This window comes from Coregonus clupeaformis, unplaced genomic scaffold (genome assembly GCF_020615455.1).
Source record: "Coregonus clupeaformis isolate EN_2021a unplaced genomic scaffold, ASM2061545v1 scaf0667, whole genome shotgun sequence".
In the NCBI taxonomy this organism is placed as follows: Eukaryota; Metazoa; Chordata; class Actinopteri; order Salmoniformes; family Salmonidae; genus Coregonus; species Coregonus clupeaformis.
The window spans coordinates 180001-201398 of NW_025534122.1; the positions used below are offsets into that span (position 1 = coordinate 180001).

The following is a 21398-nucleotide window of genomic DNA, read 5'->3' on the forward strand; positions in this document are numbered from 1 at the left end:
TCTACCATTCTCCAGTAGTCTATGATCCTCCTCTCTACCATTCTCCAGTAGTCTGTGATCCTCCTCTCTACCATTCTCCAGTAGTCTGTGATCCTCTCCTCTCTACCATTCTCCAATAGTCTGTGATCCTCCTCTCTACCATTCTCCAGTAGTCTGTGATCCTCCTCTCTACCATTCTCCAGTAGTCTGTGATCCTCCTCTCTACCATTCTCCAGTAGTCTGTGATCCTCCTCTCTACCATTCTCCAGTAGTCTGTGATCCTCCTCTCTACCATTCTCCAGTGGTCTATGAACCTCCTCTCTACCATTCTCCAGTAGTCTGTGATCCTCCTCTCTACCATTCTCCAGTGGTCTATGAACCTCCTCTCTACCATTCTCCAGTAGTCTGTGATCCTCCTCTCTACCATTCTCCAGTAGTCTGTGATCCTCCTCTCTACCATTCTCCAGTAGTCTGTGATCCTCTCCTCTCTACCATTCTCCAATAGTCTGTGATCCTCTCCTCTCTACCATTCTCCAATAGTCTATGATCCTCCTCTCTACCATTCTCCAGTAGTCTGTGATCCTCCTCTCTACCATTCTCCAGTAGTCTGTGATCCTCTCCTCTCTACCATTCTCCAATAGTCTGTGATCCTCCTCTCTACCATTCTTCAGTAGTCTGTGATCCTCCTCTCTACCATTCTCCAGTAGTCTGTGATCCTCCTCTCTACCATTCTCCAGTAGTGTATGATCCTCTCCTCTCTACCATTCTCCAGTGGTGTTTCTCACCTGTTTGTAGTCCTTGTGCAGCTTCTTGTACTGGAACATGTTGCAGAGGACTGTGGCTGCTGCTTTGGCTGCTTTCAGCTTCCCAGGGCTACAAGAGAGACACCATAAAGACCAGGTTAAAAAACAAGCAGTTGGACTGAGATTCGCTCTAATACTCTAAAGCAGGGTTTCTCGAGCTGAAAAAGTTGAAGAACCCCCTGCTCTAACGGTAAGACAATTCAATAAAAGCCCCTTTAATTAAAGATCACAAAAGGACTGCCTTGGCTTTTTGTTGAAGACTTTCAGTTTGACCGTTCTTTCAAGACACAAGACAAAACTTAATTCCCAGTAACTAATACTTAACTGGAAAATTACCACAATAAAAGGGACAGTGAATATTCTATACCCACCATCTCTCTGTGTGGGCTGATCAAGTAGACATTGTCCTAATTTGATAAGAGAGGTGGGTATCCTTATCATGGGAGTGATATTAGGTCTGTCTGAATTGTTTCAACTCATTTTAAGTTTTATTTAACCTTAATATTAACCAGGAAAAAAATCTTTGAGGTTAGAAACCTCTTTTTGGAAGGGGGACCTGTCAAGAGGTCAGCAGGAAGTAGCCAGTATGTACACACAACACAAGAACACAAGGCAATACAATACATACAAATCAGAGCTTTACTCAGCAAGCGATTCCCTCTCCTCCAGTTTTCAAGTATTTTGCAGCTTGTTCCAAGACCAAGGGGCATTATAAGAGAATTCTATTTTTCCCATTTCAGTCGTGGCCTCATAATACTACATCTGTGTGTTTGGCCAGGGACAGACAGGCAGACAGGGCTGGGGGAAATGCTAGGGAAATGTGCTACCACATTGTCTGAAAGGTGGTATATCGTGTGCACATTGTGTTCAGTATCCACTCCTCCTGGAAACACTGTCACTGTGGGGAACGGTAGTGGGCGTCTGGATGGCTCTCTCTCATAAAAACTGACGAAATGTCCAGGAAAAACTCTAGGCACTAGTATAGCCGAGAGCTTGCATGCATACTAACAACTCCAAAATCCTCGCTGTTGCAGAGAGCGAGACATGGCTGTCCCCTCTCCCCATTACTATTACCATTCACACTCGAACCCTGGAACATTTCCTGGTCAATTCGCGTGGTCAGTAAAATCTTCTGTCTCAACATTCCTCCTCCTGTCCAGAAACAGTGCTACTAATATTCCACTGCTACTCATTTTCCATTTACAGTGCTGCTTGAAAGTATGTGAACCCCTTGTGCAATTACAGATTTTTTAAAAGTTTTTACCATGAAATCTTATTTTAATCAGAACCAGTCTTTTTGATCTGACATAACAGGTTTATATTTACCAATACCATATGTTGGTGTAGACGAAATTATGCGTGTAGTAGAAAAACAAAATTAAAAAGGAATTAGTGCAGGAGCAAAAATAAAGTGAACCCCAAGTTGCATTGGTTAAATCAAGTAGGTGAGTAGAATCACGTGGGGTAAATAATTAGCTACCAAATGAACCAATCAAAAGGAGAGATCGTTAGGAAAGAGTTTGGGCGGGACTCTGATAAATAGAGATAAGAAACCTGGTCAGTTGGGTGTTACCCATCCAGGTGAATGCAAAGCCACACCATGCCGAGAGGAAAGGAGATCTCAGAGGACATCAGGACGAGGGTAGTGAGAGGACATCAGTCTGGGGAAGGCTATAACATCATCTCAAAAAAGATTTGAGCTCCGTCAGTCCACTCTGAGGCAAATAATTTACAAATGGAGAGCATTTAACATGACAGCAACTCGGCCTAGAAGTGGACGCCCTTCCAAACTATCCCCAAGGGCAATAATAAATCAGGTAAAAACCAACCCAAACATAACATCTAGAGATTTTCAGACCTCCCTTGCTGCATCTCAGGTAACTGTGCATGCTTTAACAATAAGAACGCTGAATCGAAATGCCATTCATGGGAGGGTTGCTAGGAAGAAGCCTCTGCTGTCAAAAAAAGAACCAAACTGCCCGTCTTAACTTTGCCAGAGACCACCTGGACAAACCTGAAGGTTTCTGGAAGTCCATTCTCTGGACCGATGAGTCCGAAATTGACCTTTTTGGTCACAATCAACACCGCTATGTTTGGCGAAAACCCAACACTGACTACCACCAAAATAACCTTATCCCAACAGCCAAGCATGGTGGTGGGAATGTCAAGATCTGGGGGCTGATTTTCCTCCTCTGGACCTGGACGACTCCACATCATTAAGGGAACCATGAATTCTGAGGTATACCAGGAGATTATTGAACAGAACGTCAGGCCATCAGTCAAGGAGCTAAAGCTGGGCCGAAAATGGGTCTTCCAACAAGACAACGACCCAAAGCATTCAAGCAAATCTACCAAAGAATGGCTCAGGAGAAAGAAGATGTGTTTTGGATTGGCCAAGTCAAAGTCCTGACCTAAATCCAATCGAGATGCTGTGGCAGGACCTGAAGCGGGCAGTTCAGGCCAGACATCCCTCAAACCTCATTCAATTGGCTGAGTTCTGTGAGGAGGAGTGGACAAAAATTCCTCAAAACAGATGTCAGAGACTGTTTACTGTCTATAGGAGACGTTTAGTCCAAGTTATCGCTGTTAATGGAGTTGCCACAAGCTATTGACTGAAGGGGTTCACATATTTCTGCACACATCAAATCTGAGTTTCCGTTAAATAAACCACTTTTGTTAAATAAACAATGAAAACATATATATATTTTTAATTTTTTTCTGTCGTTTACTTGGAATGTCTTTATTACGAATTGGGGTTTAGATAAGGATTTTACATGTTTATTTTAATATTTTATAGCAAATATAATGACCAGCCCTGTAGAGTTCAGATACTTTCAAGCAGCACTGTACATGCTACCATGGGAGTTCTTGATGGCCACCAGTTTCTATTTAACACCATGTTAAATACCAGCAGAAACAGTGCTACCAATATTGCTCCCATTCCCATACCTGCTGTCGTGGGAGTTCTTGATCGCCACTAGTTTCTGCAGCCCGTCGAAGAAGGCGATGTCCCGGGCTGCGACGGAGCTGGAGGTCACCAGGTTGTTCAGCGTTCCACAGATGTTCACCACCACGTCGCTGGACGGCTCCTTCTGGTGACCGTCAGCGGGCAGTTCAGTCACCAGGTTGTTCACTACCTTTGTGGCTGGAGAGAGGATTGTTTTATTGGTCGACCTGTGTTGTGTTGTTGGTCCTTGCTCTAGCATGAAATAAATGGGTTCCCCCCATCTGGTTTCGCTTATATGTCATTCAAAGACACATTGTAACTTTGTGGTCCACATGCAAATGAAAATGTCCATGCAAATCTCACATTGCCATGAAATCAATCCCTAAATTCCATGAAAGTCTGATTTCTGCCTCGTGTTGATTCAGATCTGCTGTTCTTATTATGTCATGTTTTAAAAAATAAAACGTATGCCGCAAACCAATTTCCCATCGGTGACAAAGTTACCGACAAAACTACTTTTGTATTGAAGTGGGTCAAAGGTACTAACGCGTGTACATGTATTATCTATGGTACTGACCCATGGCGTTCTTGTCCTTGGCATGGCGTGACAGGTTTCTTAGGAAGCCGGTGATGGATCTCATCTCCGGGTCATTATTGGTCCTCAGTTTGTCCAATACCACAGGAAGCATCCTCTCCTGGTCCAGAGCCACATGACTCAGCACCTCCGCCCACTGAGGAAGGAGAGGGTGGGATGAATGGAAATGTACGTCCAAGTCAAGAACATTTTAAATTCTGTATTTTGGCCTTGTCCATAAACAATCCCTACCCCCTAGGATTGCTCAAATCCTCAGATCTCCACAAGTGTCTGGGATAGGGCTTGTTTTCTGGACAGAGAGTTATAAACCTGATCAATGCGAGTGATCTGACTTGGAGTTGCTCACTCTTTTGAGACAGAGAGGTCATTCTACACTCTTAGAAAAAAAAAAGGTACCAATAGGGTTCTTCGGCTGTCCCCATAGGAGAACAGTTTTTGGTTCCAGGTAGAACCCTTTTTTGGTTCCTGGTAGAACCCTTTTTGGTTCCTGGTAGAACCCTTTTTGGTTCCTGGTAGAACCCTTTTTGGTTCCAGGTAGAACCCTTTTTGGTTCCAGGTAGAACCCTTTTTGGTTCCTGGTAGAACCCTTTTGGGTTCCATGTAGAACCCTTTCCACAGAGGGTTCTACATGGAACCCAAAGGGTTTTTTACCTGGAACCAAAAGGGTTCTTCAAAGGGTTATCCTAAGGGGACAGCCGAAGAACCCGTTGGCAATTCTCAACCCTCACCCTCTTGTCTCCTGCGGTGATGTTCTGCAGAGCCCCGGCTGCAGCCTCGCGGGTGGTGATGTTGCTCTCACAGTTTTGCAGCACGCTGTTATACAGCCCCACCACCTGGGGGTGCCACAGCCACTCTAGACCCTTGGGTATGCGGGCTACCTCCGTGAACGTAGCCATGTCCTGGTTCTTCCTCTGAAAGACGGAAAAGGGCTCAATGTGATTTAGGGAGTTCCATTTTCACACAGACAGGGGTCATACTGAATACCATTAAGACAATTAAGGTTCAACTGCTAAACTGACAAAAGAAGATGGACAAGAAGAATGAGAGGATTGACAGTGTGATACATACATTTTTGACTTTATTGCTCTGAGGGGTAAAGCAACCAATGGCTTCGCTCATGCTGGTTTCCTGGCCTCTGGTTGGTCCTTCCAGACGTAGCAGGGCTGAGGGCGGGATCTCACTGTACAGTTGGTAGGAGAGGTTCCTCAGGACACACACTGCATTCTCCACTCCCTGGACACACACAGAAAAATCATTAGGTCCATACTCAAATGAGATTAGCTGATGTGTGGTGAGGGTTCTGGCGCAAAATGCCTGCTGTGGAGTCACCCAGATAGGAAATTGTTGGTTGAGGTAAGTTTCCCCTTTCATTGCAAAGTGCTTTGAGCATCAGGAAAGGCGCTATATATCCGATCAATAACGAAATTATTATTCTACAATCTTGCTCGGGCCTCACCTTTTCCTCCCCCTTGCCGTCCTGTAGCGAGGCCTGGATGTATCCTACCAGGGCATCCACCAGACCGTTGGTCTCCCGCATCTGCCGTCTGGTCTTCTCATTCACTGAGCTCAGGTTCCTGGGGAGAGGTTAGGGACAGGACAGGCAAACATAAATCAGAGCTGACATGGAACGGTGTCCTTACCCGAAAAATTATGTGAAGAATGAGAGGAAGAACAAGAAGAACAGAAAGTGTACTATTCTGCAGTGAACTATATACTGTACTATAGTGTACTATAGTGTACTATACTGTACTATAGTGTACTATACTGTACTATAGTGTACTATGCTGCAGTGAACTATATACTGTACTATACTGTACTATAGTGTACTATACTGTACTATAGTGTACTATGCTGCAGTGAACTATATACTGTACTATACTGTACTATAGTGTACTATACTGTACTATAGTGTACTATGCTGCAGTGAACTATATACTGTACTATAGTGTACTATAGTGTACTATGCTGCAGTGAACTATATACTGTACTATAGTGTACTATATTTTTCTATATTGTACTATAGTATAGTGTACTATACTGTACTATACTGTACTATACTGTACTATACTGTACTATAGTGTACTATATTTTTCTATATTGTACTATAGTATAGTGTACTATACTGTACTATAGTGTACTATATTTTTCTATATTGTACTATAGTATAGTGTACTATAGTGTACTGTACTGTCCTTTACTGTACTATACTGTACTATAGTGTACTGTACCTGAGACACCCGGTGGTGTTGTAGAAGATGTCAACCTCGGAGGGGCTCTGCTGGATGACCTCAGAGTCTCTGCTGCCTGACAGTGGGATCAGGATCTTCTCTGTGAGCTCAGCTAGCGTCTCCTTGGCTAGTTTCTCCTTCAGGTTGTCTTTGGATGACAGGTTCCACAGAATACCTAACAGATAAACCCAGAGAGATACTCAGTAAAGTGGCCATAGGGTGGTTCACAAACACGTCATAGAAAGCATGCTTCTCAGCGGGCACAATGTGGCAAATTGCATCTTAATAACATACTTTTCTGGTTGTAAACTGGTCATCTAGTTTACTGGTCAACTGGTATCTGTTTTAATCTGGTAAATACGTATTTCGGTGACAACATCAACAAGCAAAAACATGTCTAGTGTGTTGCCACTATGACCAGTCTCATAGGAACTAACCCAGCAGTCATAACAGCTCTCTACAGCCTGCCCTTTCTCTCTCCTCTACAGGAGTTCCCCTTGGCTGTGTACCAACAGCATGAACAGGCAGAGACACAGATCGTGTTGTAACAGCTTGACTAGAGAGAGTGACAGGACTCTGAGTCATACAGGGTGTGGCAGAGAGACAGAGAGATAACTCTACTCTACAGGTGGAGACAACTCCCTCATAAACACTATGTACTCCTCAGGTGGACACAACTCCCTCCTTTATTACATTTACATTTACGTCATTTAGCAGACGCTCTTATCCAGAGCGACTTACAGGAGCAATTAGGGTTAAGTGCCTTGCTCAAGGGCACATCAACAGATTTTTCACCTAGTCGGCTCGGGGATTAGAACCAGCGACCTTTCGGTTACTGGCACAACGCTCTTACCCACTAAGCTACCTGCCGCCCACATTATACTATGTACTCCTCACACACACACACACACATGCATGCACACACACACACACACACACGCATGCACACACACACACGCATGCACACACACACACGCACGCATGCACACACACGAAAACAGACACCACCTTTTCATGGACGTGTATTATTCAGGGGCAAGGGGTCCTCAGCTCGCCACTCCCTCACCCCCGCCCAAACCATTCCCTATAGGGTCTGCCTGAACTCACTTAACCCCAGAATCTGTTGTAGAAAGCTAGGTGTTGAGGGGTTTCCTTTGAGTTCCAATAGATAGCTTCAGTTTCAACCCTCAGCCTGCTACCGGTCTAGACATGTGGATGGAAAGGTTAAGGTAGTACAGAGAGGCAGGGACCATAACTACAGTAACTAGACCGGAGAAAAGCCCTCAGATCTCAGCAATTCAACTCTACACTCAATACGGCCGCCAGTCCACCCCATCACGGAACGTTGACTCGAATGAGAATTTCAGTTCTACTCATTCTATTTCTATGGGGTCAACTCTATTGAGAGGCCATGGTGTGAGTGACAGACACTTGGGCTCTCATACCTGTTATTGAACCTAAAGTTTTTTTAACCAGGTACGTTACTGAGAGAGAACACGTTCTCTTTTCAAACAACGGCCTGTCACTGTATCTGAGAGAGCACTTGGTCTCTCAGGAAAGTTTCACTTACTATGACTGTGAAATCTGGTTGTCTTACCTAAGCTACCTTAGAGATGAATGTCCTAACTGGAAGTTTCTCCGGGCCCCGTGTAGCTCAGTTGGTAGAGCATGGTGCTTGCAACGCCAGGGTTGTCGGTTTGATTCCCACAGGGGGCCAGTATGAAAATGTATGCACTCACTAACTGTAAGTCGCTCTGGATAAGAGCGTCTGCTAAATGACTAAAATGTAATACAATATGACTTTCTTGTCCAATCGAACAATGTAAATGTGTCTTCCGCTCTGTTCTCAACCCCCAGACAGCACACAGTCTGCTGAATGACAACCATTTTAAAATGTCATACCTGTGATGTTCTTCCGTAGCTCGTCATCATTCTCCTTCAGAGCATTTATGAGTTGTGGGATCCCTCCCTCCTCGATGAGGGACATCTTGTTGTCCATGTTCTCATAGATGAGATTCCTCACAGCCCCCGTGGCGTAGCGAGCCACTTCCTGGTTCTCACTGCTGAACAGCCTCACCAGCTCTGGGATGGCCTTATAATGCCGCGCCTAGTGGTTGGAGAGAGAGAGAGAGAAACGGGGACAACTCTGTAAGGTTCAGACTCAAACTTATGGTCCTAATTCACTCCCTACGCCTTGGCCCCAACCATTCAATGTTTTTGCAGGTCTGTAGGGTCTGGAGAGGTGAAGACCACATGGGAAAGGGGTATAGAATGAATTGGGACTGGCTGAAACTCCTCCTTCAACAACAGCACACATGAAGTACTATCTGTAACACTTCTCGTTAGTTAGCAGAACAAGTTCCTACAACAGTCTGTAACACTGCTCGTTAGTTAGCAGAACAACTTCCTACAACAGTCTGTAACACTGCTCGTTAGTTAGCAGAACAACTTCCTGTAATACTGCTCGTTAGTTAGCAGAACAACTTCCTACAACAGTCTGTAATACTGCTCGTTAGTTAGCAGAACAACTTCCTACAACAGTCTGTAACACTGCTCGTTAGTTAGCAGAACAACTTCCTACAACAGTCTGTAACACTGCTCGTTAGTTAGCAGAACAACTTCCTACAACAGGAGTAGGCAACCCTGTGCTGCAGGATAGCGTTCCAAATAGGCACCACATCTGCCCAACTGAGCTGATTGATCAGTTCAGTTCAGCCTGAATTCAACACCACACCTGGTCTTCCTGCAGCACTCCAGGACCATGGTTTCCTACTCCCGTCCTACAAGATACCTGTCTGTGACAAACCACTGTCTGTCACTTCAACAAGACAGCATTCTTTTATAACGACTTAGATCACATGAACGTCTGCTGAACTATGACATAAATCACAGTTGAGGCGTTCATAATAAGCAGCTGGCACCGCTGGAGCACGTCAATGTGTTGACACACAATAGTTATTATGCAACTAACAACCTCACCACCATTAAAGAATGTATGTTCCTTATATTAAGCTGGGGAACATACTGTACCACACCAACAGGGATGCATATCTGAGGGTTAGTCAGTTCACATGGTAGTCCTTTCCACATCAGACGTGGGAAAACGTCACAAGAAGGAAACATCAGACGTGGGAAACGTCACAAGAAGGAAACAACAGAGAGACAGAGGTTTGTGTCCCAAAAGGCACCCTATTCCCTATATAGTGCACTAGTTTTATAGGGTTCTGGTCAAAAGTAGTGCACTATAAAGCGAATAGGGTGTCATTTGGGACGCAGCCAGAGATCTGGCGACCGCAGGATGCAAAAGGAAGTCCCTTTATTACCTCGTTCTTGGCATCGTTGTTGTTGTAACACTCGTGTTGGATATAAGCAGCTCCCAGAACCTGCAGATCAGCATCCTCCTCCGTCAGGTACCTCACCGCCGTAGGCATGTCCAAGTTATTAATCCTTTCCAATCACAAAGAGATCAATTATTAAAGGGCGGGATTCAATCCGATGGTGGACAACGCAGCTTTTAAAGGCAATGCTACCGCCTTCATGGAGATCGCATTTAAGGTAAAGATGTCGGCTCATTTAGAAATGACCTTTAAATGTCAAGTGCGCTATAACGTGGATCTATTGTGGATCGCAATGATTCCTGTCCTAAATGTATTTATAAAGCCCAGTTGTCAACAGCTGTCATGAAGAGCTTTACAGTAATCTGGTTAAATAGACACTCAGATGAAGAATAGGGGATGAATGACAGGGGATTTCATGGTGCTGACACTCTGGGAAACTCACGCTATATATGCAAAAGTATGTGGACACCCCTTCAAATTAATGGATTTGGCTATTTCAGCCACACCCGTTGCTGACAGGTGTATAAAATCGAGCACACAGCCGTGCAATCTCCATAGACAAACATTGGCAGTAGAATGGCCTTACTGAAGAGCTCAGTGACTTTCAACGTGGCACCGTCATAGGATGCCACCTTTCCAACAAGTCAGTTCGTCAAATTTCTGCCCTGCTAGAGCTGCCCCCGGTCAACTGTAAGTGCTGTTATTGTGAAGTGGAAACATCTAGGAGCAACAACGGCTCAGCCGCGAAGTGGTAGGCCACACAAGCTCACAGAACGGGACCGCTGAAGCGCGTAGCGCGTAAAAATCGTCTGTCCTCGGTTGCAACACTCACTACCGAGTTCCAAACTGCTTCTGGAAGCAACGTCAGCACAAGAACTGTTCGTCGGGAGCATTATGAAATGGGTTTCCATAGCCGAGTAACAGCACAAATGCCTAAGATCACCATGCACAATGCCAAGCGTCGGCTGGAGTGGTGTAAAGCTCACCGTCATTGGACTCTGGAGCAGTGGAAACATGTTCTCTGGAGTGATGAATCACGCTTCACCATCTGGCAGTCCGACGGACAAATCTGGGTTTGGCGGATGCCAGGAGAACGCTACCTGCTCCAATGCATAGTGCCAACTGTAAAGTTTGGTGGAGGAGGAATAATGGTCTGGGGCTGTTGTTCATGGTTCGGGCTAGGCCCTTTAGTTCCAGTGAAGGGAAATCTTAACGCTACAGTATACAATTGACATTGTAGACGATTCTGTGCTTCCAACTTTGTGGCAACAGTTTGGGGAAGGCCCTTTCCTGTTTCAGCATGCCCCCGTGCACAAAGCGAGGTCCATACAGAAATGGTTTGTTGCGATCGGTGTGGAAGAACTTGACTGGCCTGCACAGAGCCCTGACCTCAACCCCACTGAACATCTTTGGGATGAATTGGAACGCCGACTGCGAGCCAGGCCTAATCACCCAACATCAGTGCCCGACCTCACTAATGCTCTTGTGGCTGAATGGAAGCAAGTCCCCTGCAGCAATGTTCCAACATCTAGTGGAAAGCCTTCCCAGAAGAGTGGAGGCTGCAAAGAGGTGGGGGACCAACTCCATATTAATGCCCGTGATTTTCGAATGAGATGTTTCACGAGCTGGCGTCCACATACTTTTGGTAATGTAGTGCATCAAGACGAGCCTGGTCCTGGAATGAAAAGCTCCTCTATTGAGAAACTGGCCCTCTGTGTATGACAGGGGTCAATCACATTTAAAGGAAGTACACTGAACATTCCAACTCCTTCAATGCTTTCAATGCGGAAAACGTGGAACTCAATTGACTGGAATTCAAATGGAGTTGAACCCAACCCCTGGTGTATGATTAGGCAAACGGAGGTAATACTTGAATCAACATTGCCAGTCTAGCTGACCAGCCAGGCCAAAATGATTCACAGGATTCACTCCCATGGTGTAAGTATTTGCCTGTGTGAATGGTAACTAAGCTAAAGCTAACACACTGTGTTATTTCCATCTGCTGTTCTAACCGCTAGGCGCCGGCTGTTTGTGTGTGAAATGTGAAGCCTGAAACTGCTGTGGTGCCACACCCAAACCAGTCCTGCCACTACGGGAGCAATGCAGGAGTCGTCTCAGAATCCAAAGCTCTTGGGAAAGAGACATCTCCCATCATAACGCGCTCCTCCCTCATCAAAACATCCTCTTTGGTCATTTAGCATTTTATTGTGTTACTATTTCCTTTTTTATATGATGCTAATTGCTTACTCTGCATTGTTGGGAAAGGGCTCGTAAGTAAGCATTTCACAGTAAAGTCCACACCTGTTTTATTAGGCACAGTGCCAGTCATGTCTTACCCGCTGAGGTTTCCCATGCTGTCAGTCATGTCCATCTGTCTGTCGTAGATATCCATGCCCTTCCCGACACTGTGCATGCTTTTGACAGACATGGTCCTGGGAAGAGAGGCCTGTCTCTGCTGTTGCATCATCATCAGATTCCCCTGAGACCCCGACGACACCTACAAATAATACATAACAATAACAATAACAATAATAACAATATTATACAAATACATAATCATAACAACAATAACAATTATACATTTGAATTTGTATAGCGCTTTTCATTATCTGAAAGCTTGACTAAGCCATTTTTCTTATTTATAATAGCTAATAATAATAATAATAAAAAAAATAAAAAAACATCCATTTAGAATCAAGGCAGGTAAAATAGCGACAGTGTGCTAGGTGCTAAGAATACCTCTCAGATTAGGCCCATCATGGACCAGGGGCTATGTGAATATGTGTGGGCTCACCTCCCAGTGTTGTTCTGTTGCAGTACGTTGTATTGTTATACTGTATTATAGCGGGTTGTATTGTTATACTGTATTATAGCGGGTTGTATTGTTATACTGTATTATAGCGGGTTGTATTGTTATACTGTATTATAGCGGGTTGTATTGTTATACTGTATTATAGTGGGTTGTATTGTTATACTGTATTATAGCGGGTTGTATTGTTATACTGTATTATAGCGGGTTGTATTGTTATACTGTATTATAGCGGGTTGTATTGTTATACTGTATTATAGTGGGTTGTATTGTTATACTGTATTATAGTGGGTTGTATTGTTATACTGTATTATAGCGGGTTGTATTGTTATACTGTATTATAGCGGGTTGTATTGTTATACTGTATTATAGCGGGTTGTATTGTTATACTGTATTATAGCGGGTTGTATTGTTATACTGTATTATAGTGGGTTCTGTGTGCTGACCTAACAAAATACATTTCCATGCAAACTAAATTAAAGTTATCATATCGTTACCCTCACCTGGCCCATCACGAACTCTCCGCCTCCTCCTCCTCCTCCTCCACTGTAGCTGCTCCCCCCAGGGGGGAAGGTGGAAGCCCCGGACATGGAGCCCATGGACATCCTGTTGTTCCTGTTGTTGATCCTGCTAATGGTGCGGTACGCTGGCCCTTTAAAGGAATGCTGCTGCTGGACCGTCATCATCTCCTCTCCTCCCTACCGGATGTTAAAAATAACAAAAATACAATCTTATGAATACAATCATTATAAAATAAATGTTTTTACTGTGAAGAAGGTGTACTGTGACACGTTAAAAATGCATTCTACCCTGTCTTTGCTTTGACAAATTCCTTAACATGCTGACTAGACCGGGAACGCGCTCCGACAATTAATCCACAGATAAAAGGGTAATCCAAGTTTGTTTCTAGTCATCTTTCCTCCTTCAGTCTTCTTCTTCTTCTTCTCCTTCTTCTTCTTCTTCTTCTTCTTTGGACTTTATATGTCAGTTGGCAACCAACTTTAAGATGCATTACCACCACCAACTGGACTGAAGTGTGGACCTCAGTTCATCTTTCAATCACCCACGTGGGTATATGCTCCTAAAAACCAATGAGGAGATAGGAGAGGCGGGACTTGCAGCGCGTCAAGCGTCACAAATAGAACCAAGTTCTATTTTAGCGCCTGGCTACGCAGACTCTGTTTGGATGCAATGATTGAATAACATGTATGTGTACATTTATATTTCAACGCGAACGGTGTGGTCAGCATGTAAAGCTAGTTAGGAGTGCATCGTTTGTTCCTAAATACATTTCAATTGTATGAGAAACAGGTTATCAAGTCATTTCACATGCCGTGCAAACGGAATGTGTTAATCTTGTGTAAAATGTCCGGTAGGGCGCTCCACCAACCATCATATCCCCTCCTCCGCTCTGGGCTAGTGTCCCGCTGAGTGAACGCCTCATGGGTACCATGGACCCCCCTCTTCCTCCTCCTCCTCCTCCTCCTCCTGCCTTTCTCATTTGTGTCCCTGAGCTGTAGGCTCCTCCGCTAACGGTGCTGTAGACAGACTGCTGGCGGCTGAAGGTGGCGTCGCGGTCTGAGACCAGGCTGCCCCCATCGCCGACGTCCGCAGCCACCCAGGATGCCACTGGGGACGGCTGAAACAAGAAACAGAAACAGAATCAGGAAGTGTTGTTGCCAAGCAACAAACTGGAACAGGAACAAAGGAATTTGTCTTGGTGTGCATACAAAAGTTCATCATCAACATCCACATCAATCTAAATCATCATCAATCCAGATCATCATCAACATCCAGATCATCATCAATCCAGATCATCATCAATCCAGATCATAATCATCCAGATCATCATCAATCCAGATCATCATCAATCCAGATCATCAACAACATCCACATCAATTCAGATCATCATCAATCCAGATCATCATCAACATCCACATCAATTCAGATCATCATCAATCCAGATCATCATCAACATCCACATCAAGCCAGATCATCATCATTCCAGATAGAAAGATATCAACAATACAGATATACAGAACAACACTTGCAAGAAAAACCTTTGACGTTCACACAATACACACACAAAACATAATATATATATATATATAAATTCATATACCTGTGCAGGCAGGTTCTGGAGTCTCATGGAGCGCAGGGAGGTCTCCGGATCTTGCCCAGGGCCACGGCTCATCGTCCGAATCACGGTGGACATCTGTTGCCCCCTCATGTTGCCCCCTCCTCCTCCCTGGTAGATCCCTCCTCCCTGTAGAACAAAACATAAATAAATCAGCACCCTGGTATTTACAGTATATTACTGTATTACTGTATATATACAAATTAAAGTAATTAGTACTGTATACTAAATACTGTATATATAGAAAAGTAATTATAATGACAAATTAAAATATATTTCTTATGTGGTGTAGATTCAATAAACATAGTTTTATACATTACACAGAATACAATAAATCATTCAAATACAGTAAATCATTAAAATACAATAAATCATTAAAATACAATAAATCATTAAGATACAGTAAATCATTAAATTACAATTAATCATTAAAATACAATAAATCATTAAGATACAGTAAATCATTAAAATACAATAAATCATTAAAATACAGTAAATCATTCAAATACAATAAATCATTAAAATACAGTAAATCATTAAAATACAATAAATCATTCAAATACAATAAATCATTCAAATAAAGTGAATCATTCAAATGTTACCTGGTAGCCCCCTCCTCCTTGGTACCCCCCTCCCAGACGCATGTCATCTTGGTAGTTGTGCCCTCCACCTCCTCTTCCTAAACCTCCCATGGTGACCCTCTGACCACCACCCAGATCCACCGCCGAGTGGGAGGAGAAACCGCCTGAGTGCTGAGACATCTTGGGTGCCTGGGACATATGAGGAGGAATAGGAGGGGAGGAGGAGATGGGGGGAGGAAGAGGAGGGGATGGGGAGGAGGGAGAGGAAGAGGAGAGGAGTGGAGGAAGAGGAGGAGGAGGGTAGGAAGGGGAGGAGGAGAGAGGAAGAGGAGGAGGAGGAAGAAAAGGAGGAAGAAGAGGAGGGGAGGAAGATGAGGAGGAGGAAGAGGAGGAGGAGGGAGGAAGAGGATGAGCAAGATGAGGAGGAGGAAGATGAGGGGAGGAAGAGGAGGAGGAGGAATAGGAGGAGGAGGAGGGGGTGGAAAAGGAGGGGAGGAAGAGGAGGAGGAGGAGGGGGAGGAAGAGGAGAGGAGGAAGAGGAGGAAGAGGAGAGGAGGAATAGGAGGGGAGGAAGAGGAGGAGGAGGGAGAGGATGAGGAGGGGAGGAAGAGGAGGAGGAGGAGGGAGAGGAAGAGAAGGGGAGGAAGAGGAGGTGAATGAGAGGAGAAGAAGAAGAAGAATGAAGACGTTTAACCCCCAGAGGAAGGCCCTGAAAATTGTCACAGACTCCAGCCACCCTAGTCATTAGACTGTTCTCTCTGCTACCGCACGGCAAGTGGTACCGGAGCGCAAATCTAGGTCCAAAAGGCTTCTTAACAGCTTCTACCCCCAAGCCATAAGACTCCATTGCCCCACCACCCCAACCCCACCCCCTCTTTTACGTTGCTGCTACTCTGTTTATTATCTATGCATAGTCACTTTAATAACTCTACCTACATGTACATATTACCTCAATTACCTCGACTAACATTGACTCTGTACCGGTACCCCCTGTATATAGCCTCCCTACTGTTATTTCACATTGACTCTGTACCGGTACCCCCTGTATATAGCCTCCCTACTGTTATTTCACATTGACTCTGTACCAAAACCCCCTGTATATAGCCTCCCTACTGTTATTTCACATTGACTCTGTACCGGTACCCCCTCTATATAGCCTCCCTACTGTTATTTCCCATTGACTCTGTACCGGTACCCCCTGTATATAGCCTCCCTACTGTTATTTCCCATTGACTCTGTACCGGTACCCCCCTGTATATAGCCTCCCTACTGTTATTTCCCATTGACTCTGTACCGGTACCCCCTGTATATAGCCTCCCTACTGTTATTACACATTGACTCTGTACCGGTACCCCCTGTATATAGCCTCCCTACTGTTATTTCCCATTGACTCTGTACCGGTACCCCCCTGTATATAGCCTCCCTACTGTTATTTTACTGCTGCTCTTTAATTATTTGCTATTTTTACTTAACACTTTTTTTTTTTTTTTCTTAAAACTGCATTGTTGGTTAAGGGCTTGTAAGTAAGCATTTCACTGTATGGTCAACACCTGTTGTATTCGGCGCATGTGGCAGATAACATTTTATTTTATTTTATTTTATTTTATTTGAGACAACTAACCCCCCCCTGCTGTGAAATACCGCACTTCTGGAGCTCAGAGAAGACCTAGATCACTGGCTCTGCTACACCGCAATGTGAAACCATCCCACTGTGTATTTACAGGGAGCTGCAGAGAGCACACAGAGAGTACACTGTCCATATGTTAACGTAGACAGACACCGACTATAACGTCTCTATCTCCTTATTGGAGACGACCAACCGCTTAACTCATTCATGGGCCTTTTGCTGAACATATGATCTGATATCCAGTATCAGTAGCAGTATTTTCCTGAGAGTAAGAATACGTTCTGCCAGGGCGGTATTGTTTGTTATACCTGGTCCCTAAGACAACCGCTCATCACGACTGGTCTGGAGCCTGTCATGACAGGTCTGGAGGCAGTGTAGACGTAGGACTACCACTCACCATGACAGGTCTGGAGCCTGTCATGACAGGTCTGGAGCCTGTGTAGACGTAGGACTACCACTCACCATGACAGGTCTGGAGCCTGTGTAGACGTAGGACTACCACTCACCATGACAGGTCTGGAGCCTGTGTAGACGTAGGACTTGGAGCTGAACCCTGGGTTGAAGGTATGGTACTTCGTTGTTGAAGAACCGCCGCCGTATTCTACAAAACAAAAGACAGGGAAAATCTGACAATGTCATTAAACCGCTCACCAAAGCCTGATCCAATCTAAAGACAACACAAAGGAAGGACCTGAATCAGCCCACCAAAGCCTGATCCAATCTAAAGACAACACTAAGGAGGGACCTGAATCAGCCCAATGAGGCCTTGTGATTTTTACCGCCACCACCACACCATAACAAATCATAATTACAACAAACATCGACATAACTAGTTTAATGATATGGGATATGGTATTGACACAACTAGTTTAATGATATGGGATATGGTATTGACATAACTAGTTTAATGATATGGGATATGGTATTGACATAACTAGTTTAATGATATGGGATAGGGTATTGACATAACTAGTTTAATGATATGGAATATGACATTGACATAACTAGTTTAATGATATTGCATATGACATTGACATAACTAGTTTAATGATATGGAATATGACATTGACATAACTAGTTTAATGATATTGCATATGACATTGACATAACTAGTTTAATGATATTGGATATGGTATTGACATAACTAGTTTAATGATATGGGATATGGTATTGACATAACTAGTTTAATGATATGGGATATGGTATTGACATAACTAGTTTAATGATATGGGATATGGTATTGACATAACTAGTTTAATGATATGGGATAGGGTATTGACATAACTAGTTTAATGATATGGAATATGACATTGACATAACTAGTTTAATGATATTGCATATGACATTGACATAACTAGTTTAATGATATTGGATATGACATTGTAAAACTTGTTGGGACATTTTATTATATTTTGACTGGATACAAGGTCCAGTATGGTTAAACTTTATGTCCCTTCATAAAGTACTGTTTCCATAGGCAGGTTTTGTTGATAGCTACATAGTGGGAGAGTATAGATGTTAGACAGCTAGGGGGAAGTCCGACCCGAGTTAAGCGCCACGCGTAAATGGAACGTAAATCTATTTTTATGCACTTTTCTCTCTGTGCGTATTCTGACCTGGAACTTAAGCATGAGAATAGTGTGTTGTTCACCTGCTATTCGTTCGAGGTGGAGATCATATAAACTAAGGTGGAGAGGAGGCGTCCTGTAGCTCAGTTGGTAGAGCATGGCGCTTGCAACGCCAGGGTTGTGGGTTCGATTCCCACGGGAAAATACACCGTATTCTGACCTTGACTTAATTCCACCACCTGTACGTGCGATGAATAAGGTCAAGCAACCTGCCAGTTCCAAGTGGAACAATGTCTACTTAATTTTTCTGACAGAAATAACACCGTTCTCCATGCACCATTATTTACAAATTGATAAGAGCTAGGTAACTGAGCAATCGGTTTGGATAATGGGACTGTAAAAGTAAATTGTTTTATCTTCTGATCGCTGGAGACAAATGTGAAACCAGTCATATGGCAGCAAATCAACATATCACCTTTTCCAGAGTGAAATGCTGGCCTTTTAACCTGCAGAGATGACATTTGGAGACCCAAGCTATAGACTTCTGTAGCCGTGCGCAAACCCCAGTATAAACCTACCAAGTTGATTTATGATTTATAGACTGTTTTAATTATATACCCACACTTTTTAACAATTTGTATCATGTTAAATATTAAGCATTTCACATTTTAGTCATTTAGCAGACGCTCTTATCCATAGTGGCTTACAGTTAGTGAGTGCACACATTTTCATACTGGCCCCCCCGTGGGAAACGAACCCACAACCCTGGCGTTGCAAACGCCATGCTCTACCAACTGAGCTACAAGGGACCACACTATCGGTAGCCACCATCAGTTATACCCACATACATTTATAACTGTCACTTTTAGTGTTAGTTTCCTTACATTTTGCATCATTCCATTACATCTTTAGTTTACCTTTCTTTCCTCTGTGACATTCGTGTGGTTGTTCCTGAGGATCGCGAGCAATAGTGGATCATATTAGGCTAACGTATTACAATAATTTGGGACATGTACACTCTTAGAAAAAAAGGTGCTAAAGTAGAACCATTTAGGGTTCTTCGGTTTGTCCCCATAGGGGAATTATTTTTGGTGCTACCTAGAACCCTCTATGTAGTGTTCTTCATAGAACCCCCTGTATATGGTTCTACCTAGAACCCTCGATGAAGGGTTCTACTGAGAACCCTTTTATCTTTGGAGGGTTCTTCCTAGAACCCTCTATGAACTTTTCCACCAACCTTTTTGTCCTTTAAAATTAATTAATTTATGACAATACGTTACATATATCATAAGGCCTTTCTTTGAGGCCCTAGTTATTCCCTAACACAGTGGTGTTAGGAAACTCCTGGTTTACAGGCCACACCAGACCTGCAAGTCACATTATACTGGTTTGCAATGTGATGTTTGATTCCTATTGGAATCCAGCCAGAGTTAGGATATCCAACAAGTATAATTTTCTATCACCCACAACCTGCATTCAGAATGACAGCCAGGGTAGGGAAGATTGAACACTGAGACTACCTCAATCATCTCAACTGGAACAACCATCTCAGTAACGGGTGCAACTACTAACAGATTGGATTAGTTTAGAAAAATGTATGCTATTTATCTTTGCGTAGCAAATAATTAACCAACCAATCAATGTAAAACACAGATAATAAAACAAACAATTCTGAAAATCACCCTGCAATAGAGCATGCTGGGAAATATGATATATGGTTCTAGAACCCTTCTTGCCTTCCAAAGAACCCTTCTTGCCTTCCAAAGAACCCTTCTTGCCTTCCAAAGAACCCTTCTTGCCTTCCAAAGAACCCTTCTTGCCTTCCAAAGAACCCTTCTTGTCTTCCAAAGAACCCTTCTTGCCTTCCAAAGAACCCTTCTTGTCTTCCAAAGAACCCTTCTTGCCTTCCAAAGAACCCTTCTTGTCTTCCAAAGAACCCTTCTTGCCTTCCAAAGAACCCTTCTTGTAGTACTACTGGTCAACCCCTATTGTACATTTTTCACCTTTCAATATTTCATGGATTGAACAATTGAATACGGCAACTTTCAGGATGAATCAAACCACTGTATTTTTTATTCACCAATACATTTTGTGCGTAAAGGCTCTCCAAATCAGTTTTTTATTATTATTCATGAATACTTTCCTAACCCTAAATAATATACAAGATCAGAGTATTTTTCAATCTATTTTTCAATCTACAGATTGGTGCTGAAAAGGAGTATGCGTGTATTTACATTGCTTTCTTTAATTGATCCCTAATATTCTGAACCGGTCTCTTAATATATTTTAGTGAATCTGTCAAGAAAATTCAAATTAAAGGTACACCAAATTTAAAGGCTTTAGATAAATATACTGAAAACCCTATTGAATGAAAACTCCATGAGAAAATCTGTTGGCCAGTAAGTGGGAGGGTTTTCAGCGGTTGAATTAAATGTATTCAGCACGTGCAAGGGAACAACACCTGCAAAGCCCATTAAACACCTGCTTACGTTAAGTCTAAGTCTGAATCGGGCCCATAGAGAGGAGCAGTAAGATGGAGGGAATCTCTTGTCATAATAACACCTTATAATGTAAACTAACTAACTGACCTTCTGCATAAATTATACAAGACTAACAACTCAGGTTCCTGTTTACACACACACACACAAACACAAGCACGCCTGCGCACACACACACACACACACACACACACAAACACAAACACACAGACACACCACCCATTACACCAACACATGATCAGCTATATTCTGACCTGGTTGCCATTGATTACCCCACAGCCAAGATAA

The 21398-nt window shown here is 43.4% G+C and overlaps 1 protein-coding gene across 1 annotated transcript in view; it reads right to left on the reverse strand.

Annotated features, from left to right (window-relative positions):
- Nucleotides 1–21398, reverse strand: part of pkp3a (plakophilin 3a) — a 35193-nt gene that overhangs the window by 8170 nt on the left and 5625 nt on the right. The window contains exons 2-16 of the mRNA XM_041836709.2: nucleotides 17551–17645; nucleotides 15439–15606; nucleotides 14822–14965; nucleotides 14090–14338; nucleotides 13203–13397; nucleotides 12227–12387; nucleotides 9876–9999; nucleotides 8455–8659; nucleotides 6553–6727; nucleotides 5781–5898; nucleotides 5393–5557; nucleotides 5053–5235; nucleotides 4307–4460; nucleotides 3732–3927; nucleotides 765–852 (exon numbers count right to left, since the gene is read on the reverse strand). Of these exons, the coding sequence (XP_041692643.2) occupies nucleotides 765–852; nucleotides 3732–3927; nucleotides 4307–4460; nucleotides 5053–5235; nucleotides 5393–5557; nucleotides 5781–5898; nucleotides 6553–6727; nucleotides 8455–8659; nucleotides 9876–9999; nucleotides 12227–12387; nucleotides 13203–13397; nucleotides 14090–14338; nucleotides 14822–14965; nucleotides 15439–15606; nucleotides 17551–17645 (2420 nt within the window). The remainder of the gene's footprint in view (nucleotides 1–764; nucleotides 853–3731; nucleotides 3928–4306; nucleotides 4461–5052; nucleotides 5236–5392; nucleotides 5558–5780; nucleotides 5899–6552; nucleotides 6728–8454; nucleotides 8660–9875; nucleotides 10000–12226; nucleotides 12388–13202; nucleotides 13398–14089; nucleotides 14339–14821; nucleotides 14966–15438; nucleotides 15607–17550; nucleotides 17646–21398) is intronic.